The sequence below is a fragment of the Enhydra lutris genome, unplaced genomic scaffold (genome assembly GCF_002288905.1).
Source record: "Enhydra lutris kenyoni isolate GAN:26980312 unplaced genomic scaffold, ASM228890v2 scaffoldscaffold88, whole genome shotgun sequence".
NCBI classification, from domain to species: Eukaryota; Metazoa; Chordata; class Mammalia; order Carnivora; family Mustelidae; genus Enhydra; species Enhydra lutris.
Window position 1 is genome coordinate 3,794,156 of NW_019154172.1, and position 23,280 is coordinate 3,817,435.

The 23,280-nt window shown below is 41.8% G+C and overlaps 1 protein-coding gene and 1 pseudogene across 4 annotated transcripts; one reads left to right on the forward strand and one right to left on the reverse strand.

Annotated features, from left to right (window-relative positions):
• Nucleotides 1-14,443: 14,443 nt before the first annotated feature.
• On the reverse strand, nucleotides 14,444-14,761 carry LOC111162086 (annotated as a pseudogene).
• A 2,796-nt stretch (nucleotides 14,762-17,557) lies between these two features.
• Nucleotides 17,558-21,652, forward strand: LOC111162072 (hemochromatosis type 2 (juvenile)). Of its 4 annotated transcripts, XM_022526271.1 has the most exons (5): nucleotides 17,608-17,723; nucleotides 18,992-19,163; nucleotides 19,560-19,596; nucleotides 20,090-20,140; nucleotides 20,618-21,652. In XM_022526271.1, the coding sequence occupies exon 5, from the start codon at nucleotides 20,639-20,641 to the stop codon at nucleotides 21,236-21,238; it is 600 nt and encodes a 199-aa protein (XP_022381979.1). In that variant the 5' UTR covers nucleotides 17,608-17,723; nucleotides 18,992-19,163; nucleotides 19,560-19,596; nucleotides 20,090-20,140; nucleotides 20,618-20,638; the 3' UTR covers nucleotides 21,239-21,652. The 4 variants fall into 4 exon arrangements, with proteins under 4 accessions (XP_022381976.1, XP_022381979.1, XP_022381977.1 ...); XM_022526268.1 differs by having other exon boundaries at nucleotides 17,558-17,723; nucleotides 19,560-20,140; XM_022526270.1 differs by lacking the exon at nucleotides 17,608-17,723 and having other exon boundaries at nucleotides 18,866-19,163; nucleotides 20,090-20,187.
• Nucleotides 21,653-23,280: the final 1,628 nt, after the last annotated feature.

The following is a 23,280-nucleotide window of genomic DNA, read 5'->3' on the forward strand; positions in this document are numbered from 1 at the left end:
AAACAAATACTGCAGTCACGTGAAAGTCACTGGGCCTACCGGTCCTTGGTGGTCAGCAGGACCTGAGCTTAACTCTGGTGGGAGACTAAGAGAAAGGCAGGGGTATGGAGCTTTTAAATTTTTTAATATGAAGAAAGGAGAGTGGGAGTAAGAAGGAAAAAAGAAATGGGGTGCATGCTTCCACTGAAGGAACATTTAAAACCATACCCACCAGTGTATGCAAATTAAATTTTTTTGACTATATGAGAAAAAAGAAAGCAAATGTAACAAAATATCGACAATGAATCTACGTGAGGGGTAATTGAGTGCTCATTATTTTATTCTTTCGAGTTTTTTGTAAAAATTTTTAAAACAAAAAATTGAGAAAAACAAGAATGAAACGATCAAAAGCCTCCACTCAGGCTTTTTTTTTTTTTTTTTTTTTTAATCAGAAGATCCCAATGTTACTAACTTTGACATGAGTTCAAACCGAAATTTTTAAAAGCAATCCCCCTCCACATTAACATCAAAAAAAATTTCGATAATGAATGAAAAAGTGAATTTAAATATTGAATCACTAATGATGTGTGCGTATCAGCAGGGCCTAACAGAAGAATGGATGGTAGGACATGGGGAATTTGTGGGGTTTTATGTTCTTCTGCTTTGTTTTTAAAGTATCAATGTTAAAATATTGTTTAAGAAAAGTATTCATCCTCCTGACTTCCAATCTCCACCTTCTTGTGGGTTTAAATGCCAGAAATTTGTTACTAAATGCCAGATGTTTATTTTCACAAAAACCAGTAATCCCATTGTCACATGTCACCATGGAGACTAACAGAGACCATTTCTTTTTACTCCAGCTCTGTTCCCACTGAACAACAATCTGTACCCCAAGGATGGAAAAAAAGTAACTAACTTTCAGCATTTTGGAATTGTACCAGGGGTGGGTAGGATAGTAGAATTTATTCCTCTATACCAGAGGAAATCAACCTTATATTCAGTCAATAACAGTCCATTGTCATCTATTTTTCTGTCACCTGCTGGTAATTTTGGGCAACACATGAGAACCTAGGAAAGAAAGTACAAGCTCTGGGAGCTAGTCACCCTTCTCAACATCAAAATACCAGGAGAGGCCTCATCATTCAGGACAGGATTAAGCCTCCTCCTCTTCTGGCATCACACACCTAAGGGAAGATGGGGGAGGAGTGCAATTCCTTCACTTCACTCCATCTTCTATTTTCTTTTTTCCTTTTTCCATACATTTGTAGATCATATGCCAGACTAGGCATTGAAGTCACAAAATATACTTAATGAGCTCGTAATCAGGGGGCACTTGGCTAGTTCAGTCAGAAGAGCATGCAATTTTGATCTTGGGGTTATTGAGTTTGAGCTCCACATTGGGTATAGAGATTAATTAAATAAACTTTTTTAAAAAAAGAGCTCACAATCAAATGGAAAACCAAATAAACAAGTGAATAAAATAATATGGATCAGGGAAGATTGAGTAGTTGTACTTTTCCCTATTCCTCCTGCTAATACAACTAAAAAGCTTGGACACTGTACATAAAACAAACATGAGACTTGAAAAGGTGGAGAAAAGGAGGCAGACCAGCTAAGGGCCTAAAGAAGCTAAGGAGCCACACATTGGTGATTTCCTGGGGTTTTCTTTTTGTCTCACAAATCCCACATGTGGTGCTGAAGAAGCCAGCAACCTGGAAATGCCAGTGGGGACAAAGGAAAAAACAAAACAAAAAAACAAAACAAAACAAAACAAAAGCAAGCCTGTTCTTTCTAGCCAACGGACCAGGAAAGAGGCAGCCTAGCAAAATAGAAAACTTCTAGATAATAACCACTCCACTCCAGCCAAACACCAGAGAAAGAACTGTTGCTCACTCCAACACACACTAGTAATGGTTGGATGGGATGCCTAGACATCCACCTTCACCAGGCCTTTTAGGAGGTGTTCCTTCTCTTCTCTGCTGGATTAGTTCTAGAGGAGATGTGATAAAGAGCACTTTCACCAACACCCAGTGATATCAAGGTGACCCCCACCCCATCCCTACTATCAGTGGAGACCATGTGGGAAGGAGTAAAAAGACCTTCCTACTTCTCCCAGGCAGGTTGGTATCAGTGGAAGCCTAATGGGCAGCTGAAAAACCCCTGCCCTCACCTAAGCAGTAATGAGAAGTCCCACTCCTCAGGTGTCAGTAGAGGCTGAGTGGGGAAACTGGAAGCCTACACCTACTTGGCTGCAATAAGACACTCCCATTTACTTCCTCTGCCACAGTAGTAGCGGAGAAAGCCAACTAAGAAGTTTTAAATAGGATCCAGAGTTCAAAATGTCCAGGTTTTAATAAAAATAGCACTCATCATACCAATGAGAAAGCTCTTCAACTGAATGAAAACAGACCACACCTAGATGACAGATACTAGAATTCTCTGACAAAGATTTTAAAGCATGGGGTGCATGGGTGGCTCAGTGGGTTAAAGCCTCTGCCTTTGGCTCAGGTCATGATCCCAGGGTCCTGGGATTGAGCCCCACATTGGTCTTTCTGCTCTGCGGGGAGCCTACTTCCTCCTCTCTCTCTCTGCTTGCCTCTCTGCCTGCTTGTGATCTCTCTCTGTCAAATAAATAAATAAAATCTTTAAAAAAAAAAAGATTTTAAAGCAGTCATCATAAAAATGTTTCAACAAGCAATTACAAACATGCTTGAAACAAACGAAAAAATTAGAAAGTCCCCGTAGAGAAATTAAGTTTCAGCAAAGACATAGAAGCAAAGAAATAGAAGAAGAAAAAGAAGAACTAAAAAAAAAGAAAAAAAAAAGAACAACAACAACAATGATGATGACAACAACAACAGCTAAATGGAAATTTTAGAACTAAAAAATACAATAACCAAACCAAACCAAACCATCTCAGTGGATGGGTTCAACAGCAGAATGGAGGGGGCAGTGGAAAGAATCTGTGAACTAGAAGACAGAACAATAAAAAATACTCAACATGGACAACAGATAACAACAACAACAACAACAACAACAAAAAACAGAGTCTCAGGGACTTGTGCGATTATAACAACAGATCTATGATATCATTGGATTTCTAGGAGGAGAAGAAAAAAAGAACAGGACTGAAAAAAGTACGAAAAGAAATAGTGGCTAGAAATTCCTCAAGTTTGGCAGAGGGATAAAACCTATGTGTTCAAGAAGCTGAGCAAATCCCAAAGAGGATAAACCCAAACCAAGTCATGCCAGAACACATCATAGTCAAACTACTGAAAGCTAAAAACAAAAAATATTGAAAGCAGTGAAAAATGACACCTTACTTGTAGGGGAAAAACAATGGCAGATTTCTCATTGGAAATCATGGAGGCCAGAAGAAGGAGCACAAAATTTTTCAAACACTGAAAGAAAAGATTGTCCACCGAGATTCCTATATCCAGGGAAAATACCCTTCAAGGGTAAAGGGAATACATTTCAACAACAAAAAGAGAAACAACCCAATTTTCAAATGAGCAAATGAATAGAACATCTCCAAAGAAGATACTCAGAACAACCAGCAAGCGTATGAAAAGATTCTCAATGTCATTGGTCATTAGGGAAATGCAAGCCTATACCTCAATAAGATACCATTTCACACTTTGGGGCTGGCTACAATTATGGAAAATAACAAGTACTGATGAGGATGAGGAGAAATTGGAACAGTTACACTTTGCTGGTGGGAATGTAAAATGTTTCAGCTGCTGTGGAAAACAGTTTGGCAGTTCCTCAGAAAGTTAAACATAGTATATATGACCCAATAATTCCACTCCTAGGTACATTATACCACAAAGCACTGAAAAGAGATACTCAAAAGAAATCCTATACATGCACATTCATAGCAGCATGCTATTAACAGTAGCCAAAGTAGAAACCACCCAAATGTCAATCAATAAAATCACAGATAAACAACTATGGTATATAAATACAATGGCTTATTGTTTGGACATAAGAAGGAATGAGGTACTGATACCAGCTACAGTATGGATGCACCTTGAAAACGTTATGCTAAAAGAAAGAAACCAGACACAAAAGATCACATATTGTATGACTCCATTTACATGAAATGTCCAGAACAGGCAAATCCATAGAGACAGGAAGCAGACTGGTCATTGCCAGATGTTGGGGAATGACTGAATAATGGATACAGAGTTTCTTTTTGGGGGAGATGAAAACATTCTGGAACTTGATAGTGGTGACTGCTGCAAAACATTTCAAATGTATTATATGCTACTGAACTGTACACTTTGGAATGATTAAAATTGTGAACTTTATGTTATATGAGTATTTATACAATAAAAAAAAACTGTGAAGGAGAAATCCTAGCAAGATTTTTTGTGGATATAGACAAAATTATTCTAAAAGCTAAATGGAAAGGCAAAGGAGCTAGAATGATTACGTAAAATGAAGTTTGAAAAAGAAGAATTAAGTGGGATGGGGTGGGAGGGATAAGGTGGCTGGGTTATGGACAGTAGGGAGGGTATGAGCTATGGTGAGTGCTGTGAATTGTTTAAGACTGATGATTCACAGCCTGTGCCTCTGGGGCAAATAATACATATGTTATTAGAAACATTTTTTAAAAGATAAATTAAAGAAAGTTTTGAAAAAAAAGAATTAACTGGGAAGAATCAGCTTACTCATTTTTAAGACTTATAAGACTACAGTGTCAGGATGGTGTGGTATTGGCAGAAGAATAAATGTACAGACCAATGAAACGGAAAAAAGAACCCAGCAATAGACCCAAACAAATATGACAAACTGACTTTTTTTTTTTTTACAAAGGTACAGAAGCAATTAAATGAAGAAAGAATAGCTTTTTCAGTATACTTTGCTGAAGAAATCGGACACCCATTGGCCAAAAAACCCAAAAACAAACAAAAAAATCTCTCAACTTTAGTTTCACACCTTATATAAGAACTAACTCAAAGTGGATCAACAACTTAAACGTGAAGTGTAGAACTTTTAGGAAGAAAAAAAAGCTATTCATGAGCTAGGGCTAGTCAAAGATTTGACTCCAGAAGCATGATCCATAAAAGGGAAAAACTGATAAATTAGACTTCATCAAAATTAAATACTTTTTTTTTTTTTTTTTCAAAAGACCCTGCTATGAGGATGAAAAGACAAGCAGTGATTGGGAGGAAATGTTTGTAAACCACATACACAACAGAGGACCATTACCTAGAATATATTAAAAAACTCTCAAACTCAACAGTAAAAAAACCCAGTCTGATGAGAAAATGTCAAAAGACATGAAGGGACATTTCACCAAAGAGGATATACAGAGAGCAAATAAGCTCATGAAAGATGTCCAACATTATTAGCCACTAGGGAAATACAAATTGAAATCACAATTAGATACCTATCAGAATGGCTAAAATTAAAAAAAAAAATGACTATCAAATGTTGGTGAGAATGCAGAAAATGCAGAGAAACTGGATTACTCATCCATTGCTTTTGGGAATGTAAAATGGTGCAAGTCACCCTGGAAAACAGTTTGGCAGTTTATTAAACAAAAAACATCCTAAAGGGGTGGCTCTCCGCTCAGCAGGGAGCCTGCTTTCTCCCCTCTCTCTGCCTACTTGTGATCTCTGTCAAACAAATAAAATCTTGAAAAAAAAAAAAAGATGCTAATCCTGAAAGGTTACACACTATATGGTTGTTTATATAACATTCTTCTTCTTTTTTTAAGACTTTATTTATTTATTTGACAGAGATAGCAAGAGAAGGAACACAAGTAGGGGGAGCAGGAGAGGGAGAAGCAGATTCCAGGGATCCTGACACAGGACTTGATCCCAAGACCCCGGGATCATGACCTGAGTTGAAGGCAGATGCTTAACAACTGAGCCACCCAGTTGCCCCTATATAGCATTCTTAAAATGACAAAAATTATAGAAATGGAGAAGATGAGCTTTTACTAATTTTAAGGTAGGGATGGAGATGGGAGGGAAGTAGGCATGGCAACATGAGGGATCCTTGTGATGGAGTAACCTATCTTGATTGCAATATCGCACTATAGTTTCCTGTTATGCCCGAGTTTTCGCATCTGAGAGACCACCAAGGAGCCAACACCAATGCAATCACACGAGGGTTTATTTGACAAGCTTAAGCTTGGGTCCAAGTATCCCCAACGCAGCGGAGTAGGGACTTGGACCCTGAACCAGACTACAGTCAGAGTTTTTAAAGGCAGAGTAGGTGTGGACTCAGAGGTGGGTGAGGACAAAGGGGATATTCAGAAGGGCTATCAGGGTAAAGAAGACTGTCAGGATATTGGAGGCCTGGTTATTACCAAGCCAAGGCCGTTTTTCCCTCTAGTGAGGCACTAACACGAAGACAGTTGGGAGTTTCTTGGTGGAATGTCACATTCCTCCTATCAAGCGTCCTTGTTAGTGAGATTTAGCACTGGGACATTTGTAAACTGAGGGAGACTCCTGTCTTGCAGGATTGTGATTTCTGCAAGCTAACTATTTGTTCACACATACTACCGAGGGGAGGGGAGCGGGTGGAGAGGGGGTGCAAGGTGCCAGCTTTTGCTTTGTCAAGATGGCTGTACTTATGTCAGGGCTAGACTCAAGGTAGGTACAGTCTTGTTTTTCTTGGCCTCCACATTTCCCAGGGGGTTACCATCAGGAGAAACTGTGTAAAGGGTACATGGGATCTCTCTGTATCATTACAATTGCATATAAAGCTATAATTACCTCAAAAGGAAAAGTTTACATTTAATGAGTACAGAGTTTCAGTTTTGCAAGATAAAGAGTTCTGGAGATTTCGTTGCACAATGTGAATATACTTAAAACTACCGGACTGTACACTTTAAAATGGTTAAGATAGTAAATTTTATAGTATGTGTATTTTACTACAATTAAAAATTTTATAGAGAAACAACAAAGTAACTAAAGAGTAGAAAGATTTTACACACAAACAAAACTAGAACTGAATGAGACAAAATGCAATTAATTTCACCAGAGGGAGTGAAGAAATTCTGGGAACTCTGCTGCACACCAGTAGCAAAGCTGGCAGTAGAATTCATAGCTCCTCTCCAAATTGTTTGAGATTGTCTTTTACTTGGAGCTTTAAGATCTGTAGGATTGGGACACCTGGGTGGCTCAGTCGGTTAAGTGTCTGCCTCTGGCTCAGGTCATGATCCCACAGTCCTGGGATGGAGTCCCACATAGGATTCTTTGCTCAGCAGGGAGCCTGGGTCTCCCTCTGCTTCCCACTCTCCTTGCTTGTGCTCTCTCTCTCTCTCTCTGACAAATAAATAAAGTATACTTATAAGATCCATAGGATCTCCTAGCCCCTTTGTGACATCAGATTTTCCCACACAATGCCAGATGGCATCAATCTCAACTCTTCCTACTGCCCACAGAAATTCCTGTCTACACAGACTTTCTTGTCTTCATCATCCCTTTAGACTAGTGGTTCTCAACTTCAGCCACACGCGAAATTGCACAGGGAGTATTAACAACAAAAATATCCTGGCGGTTGTGTTCCACCCCCAGAAGTTCTGATTTAATTGGTTTGGGGTATTCTCTGAACCTCAGAATTTTTTCAACCTCCTCAGATGATTATACCATGCAGCCAAAGTCAAGAGCTGCTGCTTCAGGCACTGAATATACACTTTTCCATTAAGTGCTGTATTACATTTACTTTGCATTAGACTGTTATTTTTCATCTGTGTATATTCATCTCCATGACAAAACTGTATAATCTCCTAGAAGGCCTTCATTCTATCAAATATTTCTAGCAAATTTTAAGTGCTCCATCAACACTTGAATTCTCAACTAGCTGAGAAAGTTCCTTGGGTTGGCACCAGGATCCAGGTTAGTTTTGGCTGATTAATACAGTACAAATCTAAGATGTAACGAAGGAAGGAGATAAAATCTAACATTTGGTGACAATGACAGACATTATTCCTGATACAGGATTGGCTGAAGTCCAGGCCTAAATAACTGAGAAATCTTCACCTGATTAGCAATAAATGTCCGGGGACAAAAACAAAAAAACAAAAAAACACAAGGCATCAATCATTAACCCTAATTATTAATTGTCTCTCATGACAAATTCTTCTACCAGTTCGATTTGTTTTAATGACATCATCTAAGTATGCCAAAAGCTCTTTGGTAAACAGAGGAGTCTGTGTATGCTTGGAGTCCAGGAATCATTCAAAATACCCAAAGTCCTTTTGAGGAACAGTCCAGGTGAATATCACCTCTGTATAACTAAAAATCCAGCAAGTAGACCCAAAGGAGTAGTAATTCACAGACTGAAAACTCACCTTGAAGTATCTCATGAGCTCTGCTAATTTGCAATAATCAATACCCAAGAGGCCTAAAATGTCTGACACGGAGGAGATATCCTGCTGTGCGATTTAACAGTATAAATGTCTCTAGAGCCCACTCAGTTTCTAAGTTCTGCTCAAACGATGGGACTGGGGAACAGCCGTAATTATAAAGACTTGGAACCAAAAGAGATACTTAGAAACATATAATCTGTTGGCTTTTCAATCCACTTAAGCAATAGAACTCTTTTTTTCTTAATGAAAGCATGCCCCAAATCCCAAAATGTAAAACAGCTCAAACCAGAGCTGCTCTGTTTGGACTGGGGTGTAGGAAATCCCTACAGCTCTGGGAGCATGGCTTTGAAATCCAAATCTACAGGGAAAGGGGCTGAGGGTTAAATTTGTGTGGTCCCATGCTTGGGAGGCTCCAGAGAGAAACCAAGAATGTGAAGTAAAAGGAATCAACCGTCTCTCTTATATGAGAGTACTGGGAAGGTCGTGTCCTTGAGCTACACATACACACACCCCAAACCTGTTTCCAAAGCAAGGATGATCCATAACGTAAAAACACTTTCAGGGGGCGCCTGGGTGGTTCAGTGGGTTAAGCCTCTGCCTTCGGCTCAGGTCATGATCTCAGGGTCCTGGGATCGAGCGCCCGCATCGGGCTCTCTGCTCAGCAGGGAGCTTGCTTCCCCTTCTCTCTGCCTGCCTCTCTGCCTACTTGTGATCTCTCTCTCTCTCTGTCAAATAAATAAATAAAATCTTAAAAAAAAAAAAAAACACTTTCAGTAATCCAGTTTATCCAGTGTAGGTCATGGTAGTGTGAAACCACTTGGGATTGAGAATATCTAGAAGGTTTCCTCAATCATGGTGGTATCTTTGGGGTAGGAGTGGGGCTTTGGAAATATGCAGGGGTATTTAAAAATTTACAGTGACTGGGTTGCAAGTGGCAACTGGATGCAAGTGACACTTAGCAGGAGAGAGGAGACAAGAATGCTTACTGTCCTGCACTAGGCAGGACAGTTCCACAAAACAAAGAATTGTCCCTTCTCTAATGTTAATAGAGCTCGCACTGAGAAGAACTGCAGGCAAGGAAGCCTAAAAGATTTGGGTTACTTTATACCCAAGATTCCAATGACACGTTTTCACAGAGGATAATACACTCCTAAAATTTGTATAGAACCACAAAAGATCCCAAGTAACCAAATAAAGAAAAGCAAAACTGGTGGCATCACAATGCCGGACTTCAAGCTCTATTACAAAGCTGTAGTAACCAAGACAGTATGGTACCGCACAAAAACAGACACATAGACCAATGGAGCAGAATAGAAAACCCAGAAATGGACGCACAACTCTATGGTCAACTAATCATTGACAAAGCAGGAAAAAAAGAGTCTTTTCAACAAATGGTGTTAGGAAAACTGGAGAGCAACATGCGAAAGAATGAAACTGGACCACTTTCTTTTTTTTTTTTTTTAAAGATTTTATTTATTTATTTGTCAGAGAGAGAGAGAGGGAGAGAGAGCAAGCACAGGCAGACAGAATGGCAGGCAGAGGCAGAGGGAGAAGCAGGCTCCCTGATGAGCAAGGAGCCCGATGTGGGACTCGATCCCAGGATGCCGGGACCATGACCCGAGCCGAAGGCAGCTGCTTAACCAACTGAGCCACCCAGGCGTCCCCAAAACTGGACCACTTTCTTACACCATACACAAAAAATAAACTCCAAATGGATGAGAGCTCTAAATGTGAGATAGAAATCATCAAAATCCTAGAGGAGAACACAGGCAGTAACCTCTTTGACCTCAGCCTCAGCAATTCTTGCTAGACATGTCTCTGGAGGCAAGGGAAACAAAAGCAAAAATGAACTATTGGGACTTTATCAAGATTAAAAACTTCTGGGGCGGGGCGCCTGGGTGGCTCAGAGGGTTAGGCCTCTGCCTTCGGCTCAGGTCATGATCTCAGGCTCCTGGGGTCGAGCCCCACATCGGACTCTCTGCTCAGCGGAGAGCCTGTTTCCCCCTCTCTCTCTGCCTGCCTACTGTGATCTCTCTCTCTGTCAAATAAATAAATAAAAACAAAACAAAACAAACAAAAAAACTTCTGGGGCGCCTGGGTAGCTCAATCGGTTAGGTGTCTGCCTTCAGCTCAGGTCATGATCAGGAATCCTGGGATGGAGTCCCGCATCAGACTCCCTCTCCCTCTCCTCCCCACTTGTGCTCTCTGTCGCTTGTGCTCTCTCTCTCTCTCTCAAATAAATAAATAAAATCTTTTTTTTTTTTTTTAAAGATTTTATTTATTTATTTGACAGACAGAGATCACAAGCAGGCAGAGGCAGGCAGAGAGAGAGGAGGAAGCAGGCTCCCCGCGGAGCAGAGAGCCTGATGCGGGGCTTGATCCCAGGACTCTGGGATCATGACCTGAGCCGAAGGCAGAGGCTTTAACCCACTGAGCCACCCAGGTGCCCCTAAATAAATAAAATCTTAAAAAAAAAAGATAAAGACTTCTGCATAGTGAAGGAAACAGTCAACAAAACTAAAAGGCAGCCTATGGAATGGGAGCATATATTTGCTAAAGATATATCTGATAAAGGGTTAGTATCTAAAATCTATAAAGAACTTATCAAACTCAACACCTATAAAACAATCCAGTTAAGAAATGGGCAGAGAGGGGAGCCTGGGTGGCTCACTGGATGAAGCCTCTGCCTTCGGCTCAGGTCATGATCCCAGGGTCCTGGGATCGAGCCCCACATCGAGCCCCACATCGGGCTCTCTGCTCGGCAGGGAGCCTTCTTCTCCCTCTTTCTCTGCCTGCCTCTCTGCCTACTTGTGATCTCTGTCTGTCAAATAAATAAATAAAATCTTAAAAAAAAAAAAAAAAAAGAAATGGGCAGACAACATGAATAGACATTTTCCCAAAGAAGACATCCAGATGGCCAACAGACACATGAAAAGGTGCTCAACATCACTCATCATCGGGGAAACAGAAATCAAAACCATGATGAGATACTACCTCACACCTGTCAGAATGGCTAAAATTAACAACACAGGAACAATAGATGTTGTCAAGGATTTAGGGAAAGGGGAATCCTCTTACACTGTTGGTGCAAACTGGTGCAGCCACTCTGGAAAACAGTAGGGAGGTTCCTCAAAAATTTTAAAATAGAACTACCTTATGACCCAGCAATTGCTACTAGATAGTTACCCAAAGGACAAAAAAATACTGATTTGAAGGGGCACATGCCCCCTGATGCTAATAGCAGCACTATCAACGATAGCCATACTACAGAAAGAGCCCAAATGTCCATTGACTGATGAACAGATAAAGATGTGGGGTGTGTGTGGGTATAATGTATATATATATGTACATAATATGTGTATATATGATACATATTATATATAATGGAATATATAATGGAATATGTGTTATATATAATACATACACACATATACATATAAAATACATACTATAATGAAATATTTACTCAGTCCTCAAAAAGAATGAAATCTTGCCATCTGCAACAACATGATTGGAGTTTGGGTGTATTATGCTAAGTGAAATAATTAGAGAAAGATAAATACCATACAATTTCACTCATATGTGGAATGTAAGAAACAAAACACACGAACATAGGGGAAGGGGCAAAAAAAAGAGAGAGGGGCAAACCTAAGAGACCCTTAACTATAGAGAAAAAAACTGAAGGCTGCTGGAGGGGAGATGGGCAGGGGATGGGCTAAAAAAAGAAAAAAGATCCCCATGACACACCTTATTATGTTCCACCACACGTGAACCCTAATTTCTCTCTCTCATTACTCTCACTGCCTTTGTTCTACCCTCACCAGTTATGCACATTCATCTTCTCATTCAGGAGACTAATCCTTTTTTTTTTTTCCAGTTGTTAGAAGACCTGTAGCTCCCAGGAGGCCAGGAGCCACGAACATAATCAAGGCCACTATAAAAAATAAAGTCTTTTTATTTTTTTTTTTTTAAGATTTATTTATTTATTTGTCAGAGAGAGAGAGAAGGAGAGAGAGCAAGCACAGGCAGACAGAATGGCAGGCAGAGGCAGAGGGAGAAGCAGGCTCCCCGCTGAGCAAGGAGCCCGATGTGGGACTCGATCCCAGGACGCTGGGATCATGACCTGAGCCGAAGGCAGCTGCTTAACCAACTGAGCCACCCAGGCGTCCCTAAAGTCTTTTTAATAGTGTGCCTAATTCTTCACCTGAAGGTGGGGGAAAATAAAGCATAAAAATATTTTATGGCAACATGACAAAATTGAGTTCTTATCCAAAGAGTTAATAGATATTTTTCCCCTCTGTAAGACCTCAAGATAGAAATTAATATAAACCAAATAAACAAAACTTAATCTGTAAGGGCTATAGCAACTCAGATATTTTTCAGAACTACTTGACGGCCAGAATAGAATTGCTTCAAAGCCATAGTGAAACACTCTTAGAGTGGGAAGAGCAGAATCTGCCCATGGTTCCATTACTGCTTTGAGCTGGGTATTGAGAGCCTTACTGAAGTGTCTGCCTTGCTCTCTCCACTATCCATAGTAAAGGGTAGCTCCTTGGTGGTCTGGTGGCCAGGATTGAGGGCTTTTGCAGTGAAGAAGAGTCATGTCTATTCCAGCCCCCCTTGCAGGAGGTATATGTACCCTCAAGAAATTGTAGTTAAAAGGTCAAGGCACATATTTGAACATTTTTCTGAGGACAGGGCTAATATCTCTTATTAGATTTTCAAAAGGAGTTTGTGATCCTCCAAAATAAGAACCACCGATTTATAAACTCTCAATCCCAAATAATCCCATACTGCTAACACCCTAATAAATTCAACCAAAAGAAACCCATCTTTTACTGCATTAGCAGTCTTCGATTTTAGAAGCATTTTATTTTTGGAACTCTCTTCTTAATGCAGGGAAGGGCAAGCACTGCTTTCTTCACCTTTCCAGGAAATGATAAAAACACCAAATGTGTAGGTAAAGGTGGTACAAAGTAAAGAGTCTGTCTTTATGGAATAGTTCCAAATGGGTAAAATGGTAAAATTCCAAGCTATGAAAAATGACGCCTTTTTATTTAACTTTAATTTAAATTCACACTTCCAAAAATATTTGATTTGTTTTCATTTTAACTTTAATTTATCCACAAGAAGTTTAAAGAGAGTTGCAAAAATGTAAGCAACACCTCACATGCAACCAAAACAAATATAACAAAAACTAGCATAAAGATAGAAAATTCAAAAGTTATAGAAAAAAAATATAACAAAAACCCAAGTGTATATAAATACTATAACTAGATTATATTTTCCTCTGAACTTCAAAACAGTTAAAACCAAAAGAGAAAGAAAATGAGTTATAGCATTCTCACCGCCTCTTAAAAGGAAACATAACAAGCTGCCAAAAAAGTCAAACTTTCCTTAAATGGTGAACTTCTCAAATAGGCCCTTCTACCACAACAATTAATGACCTAATGACCATCACTAGGTTTATCTGAAGTGAATTTTGAAAAAGTATCTTGTTTCCTTGTTGTTTCTTTCATTTGACACGAAATAAAAGAGGCTATCCAATGATGATCTTCTATGTTTTCAACATACTGGTAGAAGTTAGAGGGTTAGTAATATAGTTCAAACGTGTTGAACTATATTAGAATTTTGTTTAACTCCTTGGTTATATAAAAGCTGGTTGCCAGCCATCTCTCTTCTTACCCTCAGTGGTGGACTCATTCTCTGAGCCAGTGTTCTAACTTGAAGATCTCGGGACTGTTTTCTCTGGTCTACCTTCTCTCGCATCCTGCCTAAATCTGTATCTTTTGTTTTTTTTCCCCTTTTCTCCATCTAAATTCAGCCACCTGGGAGCCTATAGAAGAAGCTATAATGCAAAGAATATTGACTTCTGGGGCAGATAAATCTGGACTTGAATTAGGCAACCTGAGACAAGATGGTCTCTTCAAGCACTTCGGTTCCTATAAAATGGGGATAAAATTTGCCTTTCAGGGTTGTTGTGAGGATTAGAAATGCTATCACCAGATCACTCAGCATAGCATGTGGCACCAACAGATGTTCAACAATAATTAAACTATTTCCACTATGATGAGTACCCTTGTCCAGGTGGATCTGATATTTTTGTTTTGTAGTAAATAAGGCAGTGGACAACTATTACTCCTTAGTACCTTTTTTGAGAAAAGCTATCAAGTCTGCTCTTCCCCTCATCTGCTTAATGCCAGTGGAGATCATTTTTATTCCAGGGAGGTACTTCTTGGGGTTCTCCAAATACTCATCAGTGTCTCCTCTCCCCAGGTGATGCCTTTGTTCTTGTTGGCATCTGCATAAGACAAGTCAGGCCCTTGGTTTATCTTTTGCCCAGATAAACCATGGAGCTTTGGCCCAGTTTTGTGCTTGCCTCCCTTTTCCACAGTATGGCACTAGGGCACAATTCTGAACAAAGATCTTCTTGCCCTTCTCAACATCACCCATTCTTAAATCACTCTTCTGTTGCAAGTGAAACAAAGGGGTCCATTCACAAGTCAGAGGTCCCTCTCTCTGTAAACTCAACTTTGTATATAGTATATATATATATATATATATATATATATAGTTGAGTACAAACTCAACTTTGTATATATACAAATCTATAGTCATAAATTTGTTCTGGGTGGCGTTTGGTAGATAGGTTTTGACAAGGATGATGATTAAACACACATACTCAAACACACATACACATACACACACACACAAAGAGCTCACAGATAATTTCTGACTTTAAAATTTTGTTATGAAAATTTCAAACATTTACGAAAAGATCCTAGGGTAATGAATACCTGAGTTATCTATCACCCAGTCTGAACAATTATCAGTGCATGTTTCAATCTTCTGTAAGATTGAATGCCTATAAGCATTCCAGCTATCATATCATTTCATCTGTAAATATTCCAAGATAGATAAGCTCTTGCTTTTTAAGAAGTACCACTTATCACACTAACTTTATAAATCATTAAGTATTCATGAATTGTTCATTAGCATTCAAATTTCCCCAACTATCTCATAATTTTTGTTTGTTTTCTTGAATTAGAATCCAATAAAATCCATACTCTGCAACTGTTTGATGTCTCTTAAGTCTCTATTAATGCCTAAGTTCCCTCTCCATTTTCTTCTTTTTCTTTTTCTTGAATTTGTTGAACAATCCAAGTCATTTTGTCCTGTAGAGAATTCTCACAATCTGGATTTGTGCCTCTATGGTGTCATTTGATGTCTCCTGTATTTCCTGTAAATTAGTAGTTAGCTCTACACTAGATCAGATTCAGACTGAAAGGGCTTTTTTGCATGCCTGCTTCAATAGGTGGAATTTATTATTTTTTTTTAGATTTTATTTATTTATTTGACAGAGAGAGATCACAAGTAGACAGAGAGGCAGGCAGAGAGAGAGAGAGAGAGAGAGGGAAGCAGGCTCCCTGCTGAGCAGAGAGCCCGATGCGGGACTCGATTCCAGGACCCTGAGATCATGACCTGAGCCGAAGGCAGCGGCTCAACCCACTGAGCCACCCAGGCGCCCCAATAGGTGGAATTTATAATCCACCTGTGATCAGGAGGACACAATCTTTGTTTCTCCCTTCATGATGGATAGTAGCCATTGTTGATCATCGCCTAGACACATTAATGTATTAGGAGTTATAAACGTTGATTTTCTAATTATGCCATTCCTTCTTCATTTATCTGCTGGAAAACTTCTATAAAGAGAAATTTCCCCCTCCTCTTGAATTCCCACAGGAAAGATAAGATAAATGTTTGATTCTTTCCAATTATTAACAGTTTTCAAAATAATGAGTTGATCCCCTAGCGCTCTCCAATAATGAGTCTGTGTTTTTAAGTATTGCAGCAAACTCATAGATTTAAGTATATTTGATACAAAGATGATAGTTGAAATATCAAATATGCAAATAGTATCCATTTTGACACTTAAATTAGCCAGTGTAAACTATTCTAGTTGCTCTGAGTCCTTTTGATACAGTTCTAATAGTTTTTGAAGGCTTCTTTGCTTATCTTGAGCAATTCCTGACCCATACCTGAAATCAGCCATTTCTCTAAGGGGCTCCTTTCAAAGGAGCTTCCTAGTCAAATTACTGTGTTTTAAAGTCATTTGAATAGTTTGGTTGGCATTTTACATTTTTGTAATAAAATCCTTATGCTATGGACTCATGTGGTTGAGAGAAATCTAAATTTTTCAGAAATATATGGATAATGAAGAGAATAATACTGTGTAGACCTCTAGATTCTGAATTAAATGCAAAGCCAATTAATCAAATGCCTTAGTGACATTATTTGGAATCAGCCTTTGTAGTCACTTCACTTGGCAAGTATAAGAGATGATGATCCCAGATGCCTATGGCTGCAAAAATACGACATGGCTAAGTCCCTTGGTTGCAATATCTTAAAAGGTCACAAGATTATGTTACTCTACAAAAGCATCTTTCTGAATCTCTTTTTTCCTTGGTTTATCTCTCCAAGTCCCCCTCCCCTGTGGATGAGTAACCTTTAAAAAACTCTGTCTCTATTCCTTCTTCACCTCTGCTGTTAGCCTCCTCCTCTAACAATGCAGAAGCTTATATTTTGTGTGTGAGTTGGTGAGAGCGAGGGAAGAGGAATGGCTGTATAAACTAAGGGAATGAAATGGATGAGGTAGGGGGGTAAACAGCTGCAAGAATCTGGGCTGGTAGACTGAAACAAACCCTCCTCCTAGGCAACTCAGAGCTCAGATTTCTTCTCTGGACAGCTGGCTTTTTTAGTCCTTCTGAAATACTCTGCAAAGATGAGGGAGGGGCTGTGAACTCCCTCTGCTATGGACCTTATTTGAAGTCAGCTACCTCTTAGATGTGTTCAGTAGAAACTAAATGCAGTATTCAATATAGCAGGGGTGAGGGTGGTGAAAGAAAGGTATGTAATTACCTACTCTAGTTTTTAAAGGCTGGGAGTTTTTTACTGAGAATGCTGGAGGGCTGCCTGGAGTAGGCAGTGACTAGTCACATAACCTGGAAGTGGATATCTGACTTGCCTATGATATTTCTGTCTCCCCTTCCCCACTTGGCACCCTATACTCCATATTCTTTCTAATCCTCCTACCCTCCCCACTCCCCTCACCCATACCCTACCCCCAACTAACCTTCCTGGAATTTTGGACTTAGCTATTTTTAAAACAGTCAACTCAGTAGCCACCTCCCTCCCCCGCTCAGCTGTCCAGTATTCTGGCCAGCCATTTACTCCCCCTTCCCCCCACGCCAAAACTTCTCCGGTTCCCTGACCTCAGTGAGATTGCAGCCGGTGTGGGAACCTGGGGGAGACATGGAGAAAGAGACGGGGGATCCCCTGGCTGGAGCTGACCGACAGAGTAGGCAGTCATGGCTGGAGAATTGGATATCAGAGTAATGTTTGACCTCTGGAAACAGTAAGTCAAAATGAAATTGCAATTCCTTTAGTAACTTTTGGAATGAAGTTAGACTTTCAGAAAATTATGACACCTACTTGAATGTCTCTTGTACAAAAGCTAGGATCTCTTTCATACCAAGGTGCCCCATCTCCATTTCTCCTGTCTTATTTCTGGTTGCTGGCCACTGGCCTCTTGAAGTTTAATCTTCCATCTCTCCTCTGGCCATTTTAGCCTTCTCTGACCCTGTTGCCTCAGACTTCTGATGAAGTTTTAGGAGTTTTGCATATCCCCTATTCTGTGGTTTTCTCACCAAGACCAAATTTAGCCTCAGATGATTAGTCATTGGTACCCTTCCACCCTGCTTGTACTCAGCGGTGCCCTTCACATTGGGCTTCCAAGGGTGGGGCTACTCCTTGTAAATTGTTTATCCCCACACTCTAGTCTTGCCACCCTATTCTCCCTCCTGCATGACTCTGACTCCACTCGTATCTTAACCCCAAGAAATGGGAGTTTGGCAAGAGGGGCTTAGGCCCTCCCCAAGGCCTGTCCTCATCAAAAGATTGAGAACTTCTGAATTTGCAAAAGGAAGATGAAAAGAGTGGTTCTTCAGTCAGATTTGGAAAAATTAAAAAAAAAAAACACAAAAACTGTTGACTCAGCACAAATATTGGTTTGCATGCTTGGTTTGCATCCCGTTACTCGTTAAGAGAGAGGGATTATACTCTTAGCTCTCTAGCAGATTAATGAGATGGGTCCCTTTCCCTTTGAATACTGATGTTCTAGAGAGGGAACGGGTATTCCACCCTCACTCCTTGCAAAAAATTCTGACACAAAGAAGGAAGAGAAATGAATGATCCCCGGAGGGTATCCCCTCTGGACGGGGAAGGGCAAATAAGAGGTATGTTTCTGAAGTATTTTCAGATCCTAATCTTATTGAGGAGCCCACTGAGATGACTAGGGTCTGATCCATCCACATGATTCCTCCTGTTTTGATATTTCTGTTGTTTGGTAGTTCAGGATGGGGCAATACAGTGGACTCTGCCCATGTCCCCCCACCCCCCGCCAGTCCAGTCAACTTTCCTTCCACCCCCACCTCAGGGTATTGCATAAGTGGCCACAAGAGCAGGGCACAGAGGCTTAACAGCCACACTTCGTTTGGGGAACCCTATCCTCCCCAACTCCTGACCGCTCATCCTTTTCCTGATCTTCGCAAATTCTCTTCACATCATCCTGAATGATTTTCAACTCTTCTCTCTCCCCATGCCCAGCCAAATTTCTTTTTTCAGTCCCTTACAGGAGGTCCGGTCAAAATTCACTAGGTAGGAGGGTCATCAGCTGGAAAGAGCCGGAGCCTGGGGGGACCTGGCCGGATAGGTATGGGGAATCCAGGCTGGTCCCCCCATGGCAGCCCCCCAACTCTAAGCACTCTCACTCTCCTGCTGCTCCTCTGTGGACATGGTAAGGAAGGGCTAGGGAAGGGCTGGGGAACCGAGGGTCCTCTGCTGTGCAAGGGTGGGCAGGTGAGCATGTGTGAGGAGAAGGGATGGGTGCTGGGGAATTCCAGTCACTCTCCCAACTCTCAAACAGATATATTTTATTTCCCATTCGCCTTGGGGAAGGGCACTGGAAAAGCGCTTCATCTAGAGGAAGAAGAGATCTAGAGGGCTTACACATTTTCATCAAGACCCAGCGAACACAGGAACTAGGGAGCTGGGGCCTGGGGACCCGGGATAGGACTGGAACTCGGGCTCAGTTGGGTTTTAGGAGCAGCTGAAATCCACCCCCTCCATCAGACTTGGGAAAGTTGAGCCGGGATCTAGGAGCCTTCTCACAATCCTCTCCCTTTGTCCTCAGCTCATTCTCAATGCAAGATCCTCCGTTGCAATGCTGAGTATGTATCATCCACCCTGAGCCTTAGAGGTGGGGGTTCACCGGGAGCACTTCGAGGAGGAGGAGCAGGAGCCGGAGCAGGGAGCCGGGGTGGCGCGGGCTCCGGTGGCCTCTGTCGAGCCCTCCGCTCCTACGCTCTCTGTACTCGGCGCACCGCCCGCACCTGCCGCGGGGACCTGGCCTTCCATTCGGCGGTGCACGGCATCGAAGACCTGATGATCCAGTACAACTGCTCCCGCCAGGGCCCCACGGCCCCTCCCCCGCCCCGCGGCCCCGCCCTTCCAGGCTCAGGCCCTGTCCGCTCCTCCGGCCCCCCAGCCCCGGACCCCTGTGACTATGAAGGCCAGTTTTCCCGGCTGCACAGTCGTCCCCCGGGCTTCCTGCATTGCGCCTCCTTTGGGGACCCCCACGTGCGCAGCTTCCACCACCACTTTCACACGTGCCGTGTCCAAGGAGCTTGGCCCCTGCTGGATAATGACTTCCTTTTTGTCCAGGCCACCAGCTCCCCTGTGGCATCGGGGGCCAACGCCACCGCCACCCGGAAGGTCAGGGACTCAGCAGCTCCTCCAAACCCTCTCATGGTCGCCCCACGGTACCACTCCCTCTCATCTTCACTGTTCCACGGCAACGCTGCCATTCCCTTTCCTCCTCCTCCACTTCTCCGACATCTCCCGCCACTCCCTCCCACCAACACTTGCTCCTTAAGTCACTTTCCCTCCCTGGGAATTTCACTCAAATGCAGAAAACATAAAAGAAAGTTGAGGGGAAAGCTGAGGAGTCCTAGGTTGAGGAGTTACAGAAGGGAAACTTTTCTTTCTCCTGTGAGTTGCTGAGATTGAGACCAAAAAGGAGAGGGAGGGGTTGAAGGGACCGCTGGGCAATACTAGAGTACAAAGAGTTCAGAGTGAGAGAAGACCACTCTGGAGGCCCAGATCAGATCCCTGACTGTGTGTGAGCCTGCTGGTGGTAAGGGGACAAAGTACTGAGCCCCAAATGAACTGTTTTCCCTCTTGCCCTCACAGCTCACCATTATTTTTAAGAACATGCAGGAATGCATTGATCAGAAGGTCTACCAGGCTGAGGTGGACAATCTTCCAGCAGCCTTCGAAGATGGTTCTATCAATGGAGGTGACCGACCTGGGGGCTCTAGTTTGTCCATTCGAACTGCTAATCCTGGGAATCATGTGGAGATCCGAGCTGCCTATATCGGCACAACTATAATCATTCGGCAGACAGCTGGGCAGCTCTCCTTCTCCATCAAGGTAGCAGAGGATGTGGCCAGGGCCTTCTCTGCTGAGCAGGACCTGCAGCTCTGTGTTGGGGGGTGTCCCCCAAGTCAGCGACTCTCTCGCTCAGAACGCAGTCGTCGTGGAGCTATAACCATTGATACGGCCAAACAGCTGTGCAAGGAAGGGCTGCCCGTAGAAGACGCTTACTTCCATTCCTGTGTCTTTGATGTTTTGATCTCTGGTGACCCCAACTTCACGGTGGCAGCTCAGGCAGCTTTGGAGGATGCCCGAGCTTTCCTGCCAGACTTAGAAAAGCTGCATCTCTTCCCCTCAGACACCGGAGTTACTCTTTCCTCAGGAACCCTCCTGGCCCCACTATCTGGGCTCCTTCTTCTATGGCTTTGCATTCAGTAACTAGGCCAGCAACCCCATGACTGGTTTGAAATGATCAGGGGATAGAGACAGGCAGGGAAGAACATGAAGAATCCCTGAAGGAAACAGAGGGAACTAGAAGACACATGAAATAATGATATTTAACCAGAGTCAGATAAGGTTGTAGTCCAGGACTGAAATGATCACAGATTAAGGATTCTGGGCAAAGCTTCTGTAATCTAGACTTCTGTAGGGGCTCTTTGTCCATTTTCCCAGTCCCAGTTATGATAAACGATTGTTCTAGTTCATCTACTCCTGAAATCACCCCAACAAACTTAGAGGTTATAGGGGTCTTGATGACCAGTAGAAAACTTAAGGGTTGAGACTTTTAAGATGAAAGAACTGAAAGAGGAAGACATGACCATTACCTATGAGAGATGTAAAAATCCAACAATATTTTCTCTTGGAAGATGGAAAGAGGAGGAAATGATTAAGGATGGAGTCTATCTGATAAATAAAAGTCGGTAAGATGTGCTCTTTCTGGCTCAGAAATGAAACAGGGCTTGTCTGGATCTTAGGAGAAGGGAAACTCTACCTTTGGAGCATGGCATGGATAGGAAAGCAGCTAGCATCCCCACCCCTACATAATCTGTTATTAAAGCTATGAATTCTTCACATCCTCTTCTGCTGCCTTTGTTGAATCTCTTTACAGATGCTTGAAATGGAGTAAAGACGACGTATTTACTCCATCGAAAAAGGGCTCAGAAGTATCAGATACTATTTCTGCCCTTGGGATGTTTACAGGCTACTAGGGAAACAAAACTGATTGACATGGAGGAGTGATGAGTGTGCAGTTATTCCCTAAATTCTGTGATGCAATGAATTCAGATGGGAATTAGTTGATGGAAGATAGATGACACATGAAATAATGGAAGATAGTTGATGAGAATTAAAGAAATAATAAGAGGCAATAGAAGGGATGGGATTTAAGTGATCTTTGAAGACTGGAAAGGATTTGAATTGTTAAGGGCCTTCCAGGGCAATGAACACTGTCTGGAGTTGTGCATAAATTCATTCTTCAATGAGGAAACCAGCAAAACTCAAATGAAGTAGATAGGAAGGAATGGCATAGAAGATGGGCAGAGGCCAAATTATGAGGGGCCTTGAAAGTGAGTCCAAGGAATTTAAATTAATAGCTAACATTTACTGAGAGCTTAATATTACCAGGTAACGTTCTAAACATTTTTAACATATTAATTCATTTAATTTTCACAACTCTCTAAGGAAGGTAATAGTGTCATCTTCACTTTTATATAAGGAAATTGAGGTACAGCAAGATTAAGCAACTTGCCCACAATCACATAACATGTAAATGGCTGAACAGTAATTAATTCAGTAATTGACAATAACTGTTGAACCCAGGTGATTGGGCTCCAGAGCCTTAACTCTTCATCACTACACTGTGTTGTCAAGGAAACAGAGCCATTGAAGATTCCGGTTGTGGAGGTGGGCAAGGAGTGCAGCTTGTGTGGCTGCCTCCACACAAGTGACTTCCTTCTTAACTGCTCTTTATTTTTTTTTTTATTTTTTTTTTTTTTTTAAAGATTTTATTTATTTATTTGACAGAGAGAGATCACAAGTAGACAGAGAGGCAGGCAGAGAGAGAGAGAGAGAGAGAGAGAGAGAGAAGCAGGCTCCCTGCCGAGCAGAGAGCCCGATGCGGGACTCGATCCCAGGACCCCGAGATCATGACCTGAGCCGAAGGCAGCGGCTTAACCCACTGAGCCACCCAGGCGCCCTTAACTGCTCTTTAAATTGGTTCTCTGAACTCAAAAGAGTAACTTTATCCCTCAGATGTGGGAATATCAAGTCAGTTAAGAATTTCATGGCCAACTGATGAATGAGATTTTTCTATGGTACCTGTCATGTAACACTGTTTCTTTTGCCCAAACTTAAGGTTAGCCCTAGTACAAGTGGAGTGTTTATTTAAAAATGGGTAGCTCAGGGGCACCTGAGTGGCTCAGTGGGTTAAGGCCTCTGCCTTCGGCTCAGGTCATGATCCCAGGGTCCTGGGATAGAGCCCC

Bases quoted from the DNA above. Each gene is read 5' to 3' on its own strand.
- LOC111162072 (XM_022526268.1), top strand. From the start codon at position 19,082: ATGGGGAATCCAGGCTGGTCCCCCCATGGCAGCCCCCCAACTCTAAGC. The intron at 19,164-19,559 runs GTAAGGAAGGGC...CTTTGTCCTCAG, and splicing joins GCTGCTCCTCTGTGGACATG to CTCATTCTCAATGCAAGATC. The intron at 20,141-20,617 runs GTCAGGGACTCA...TTGCCCTCACAG, and splicing joins ACGCCACCGCCACCCGGAAG to CTCACCATTATTTTTAAGAA.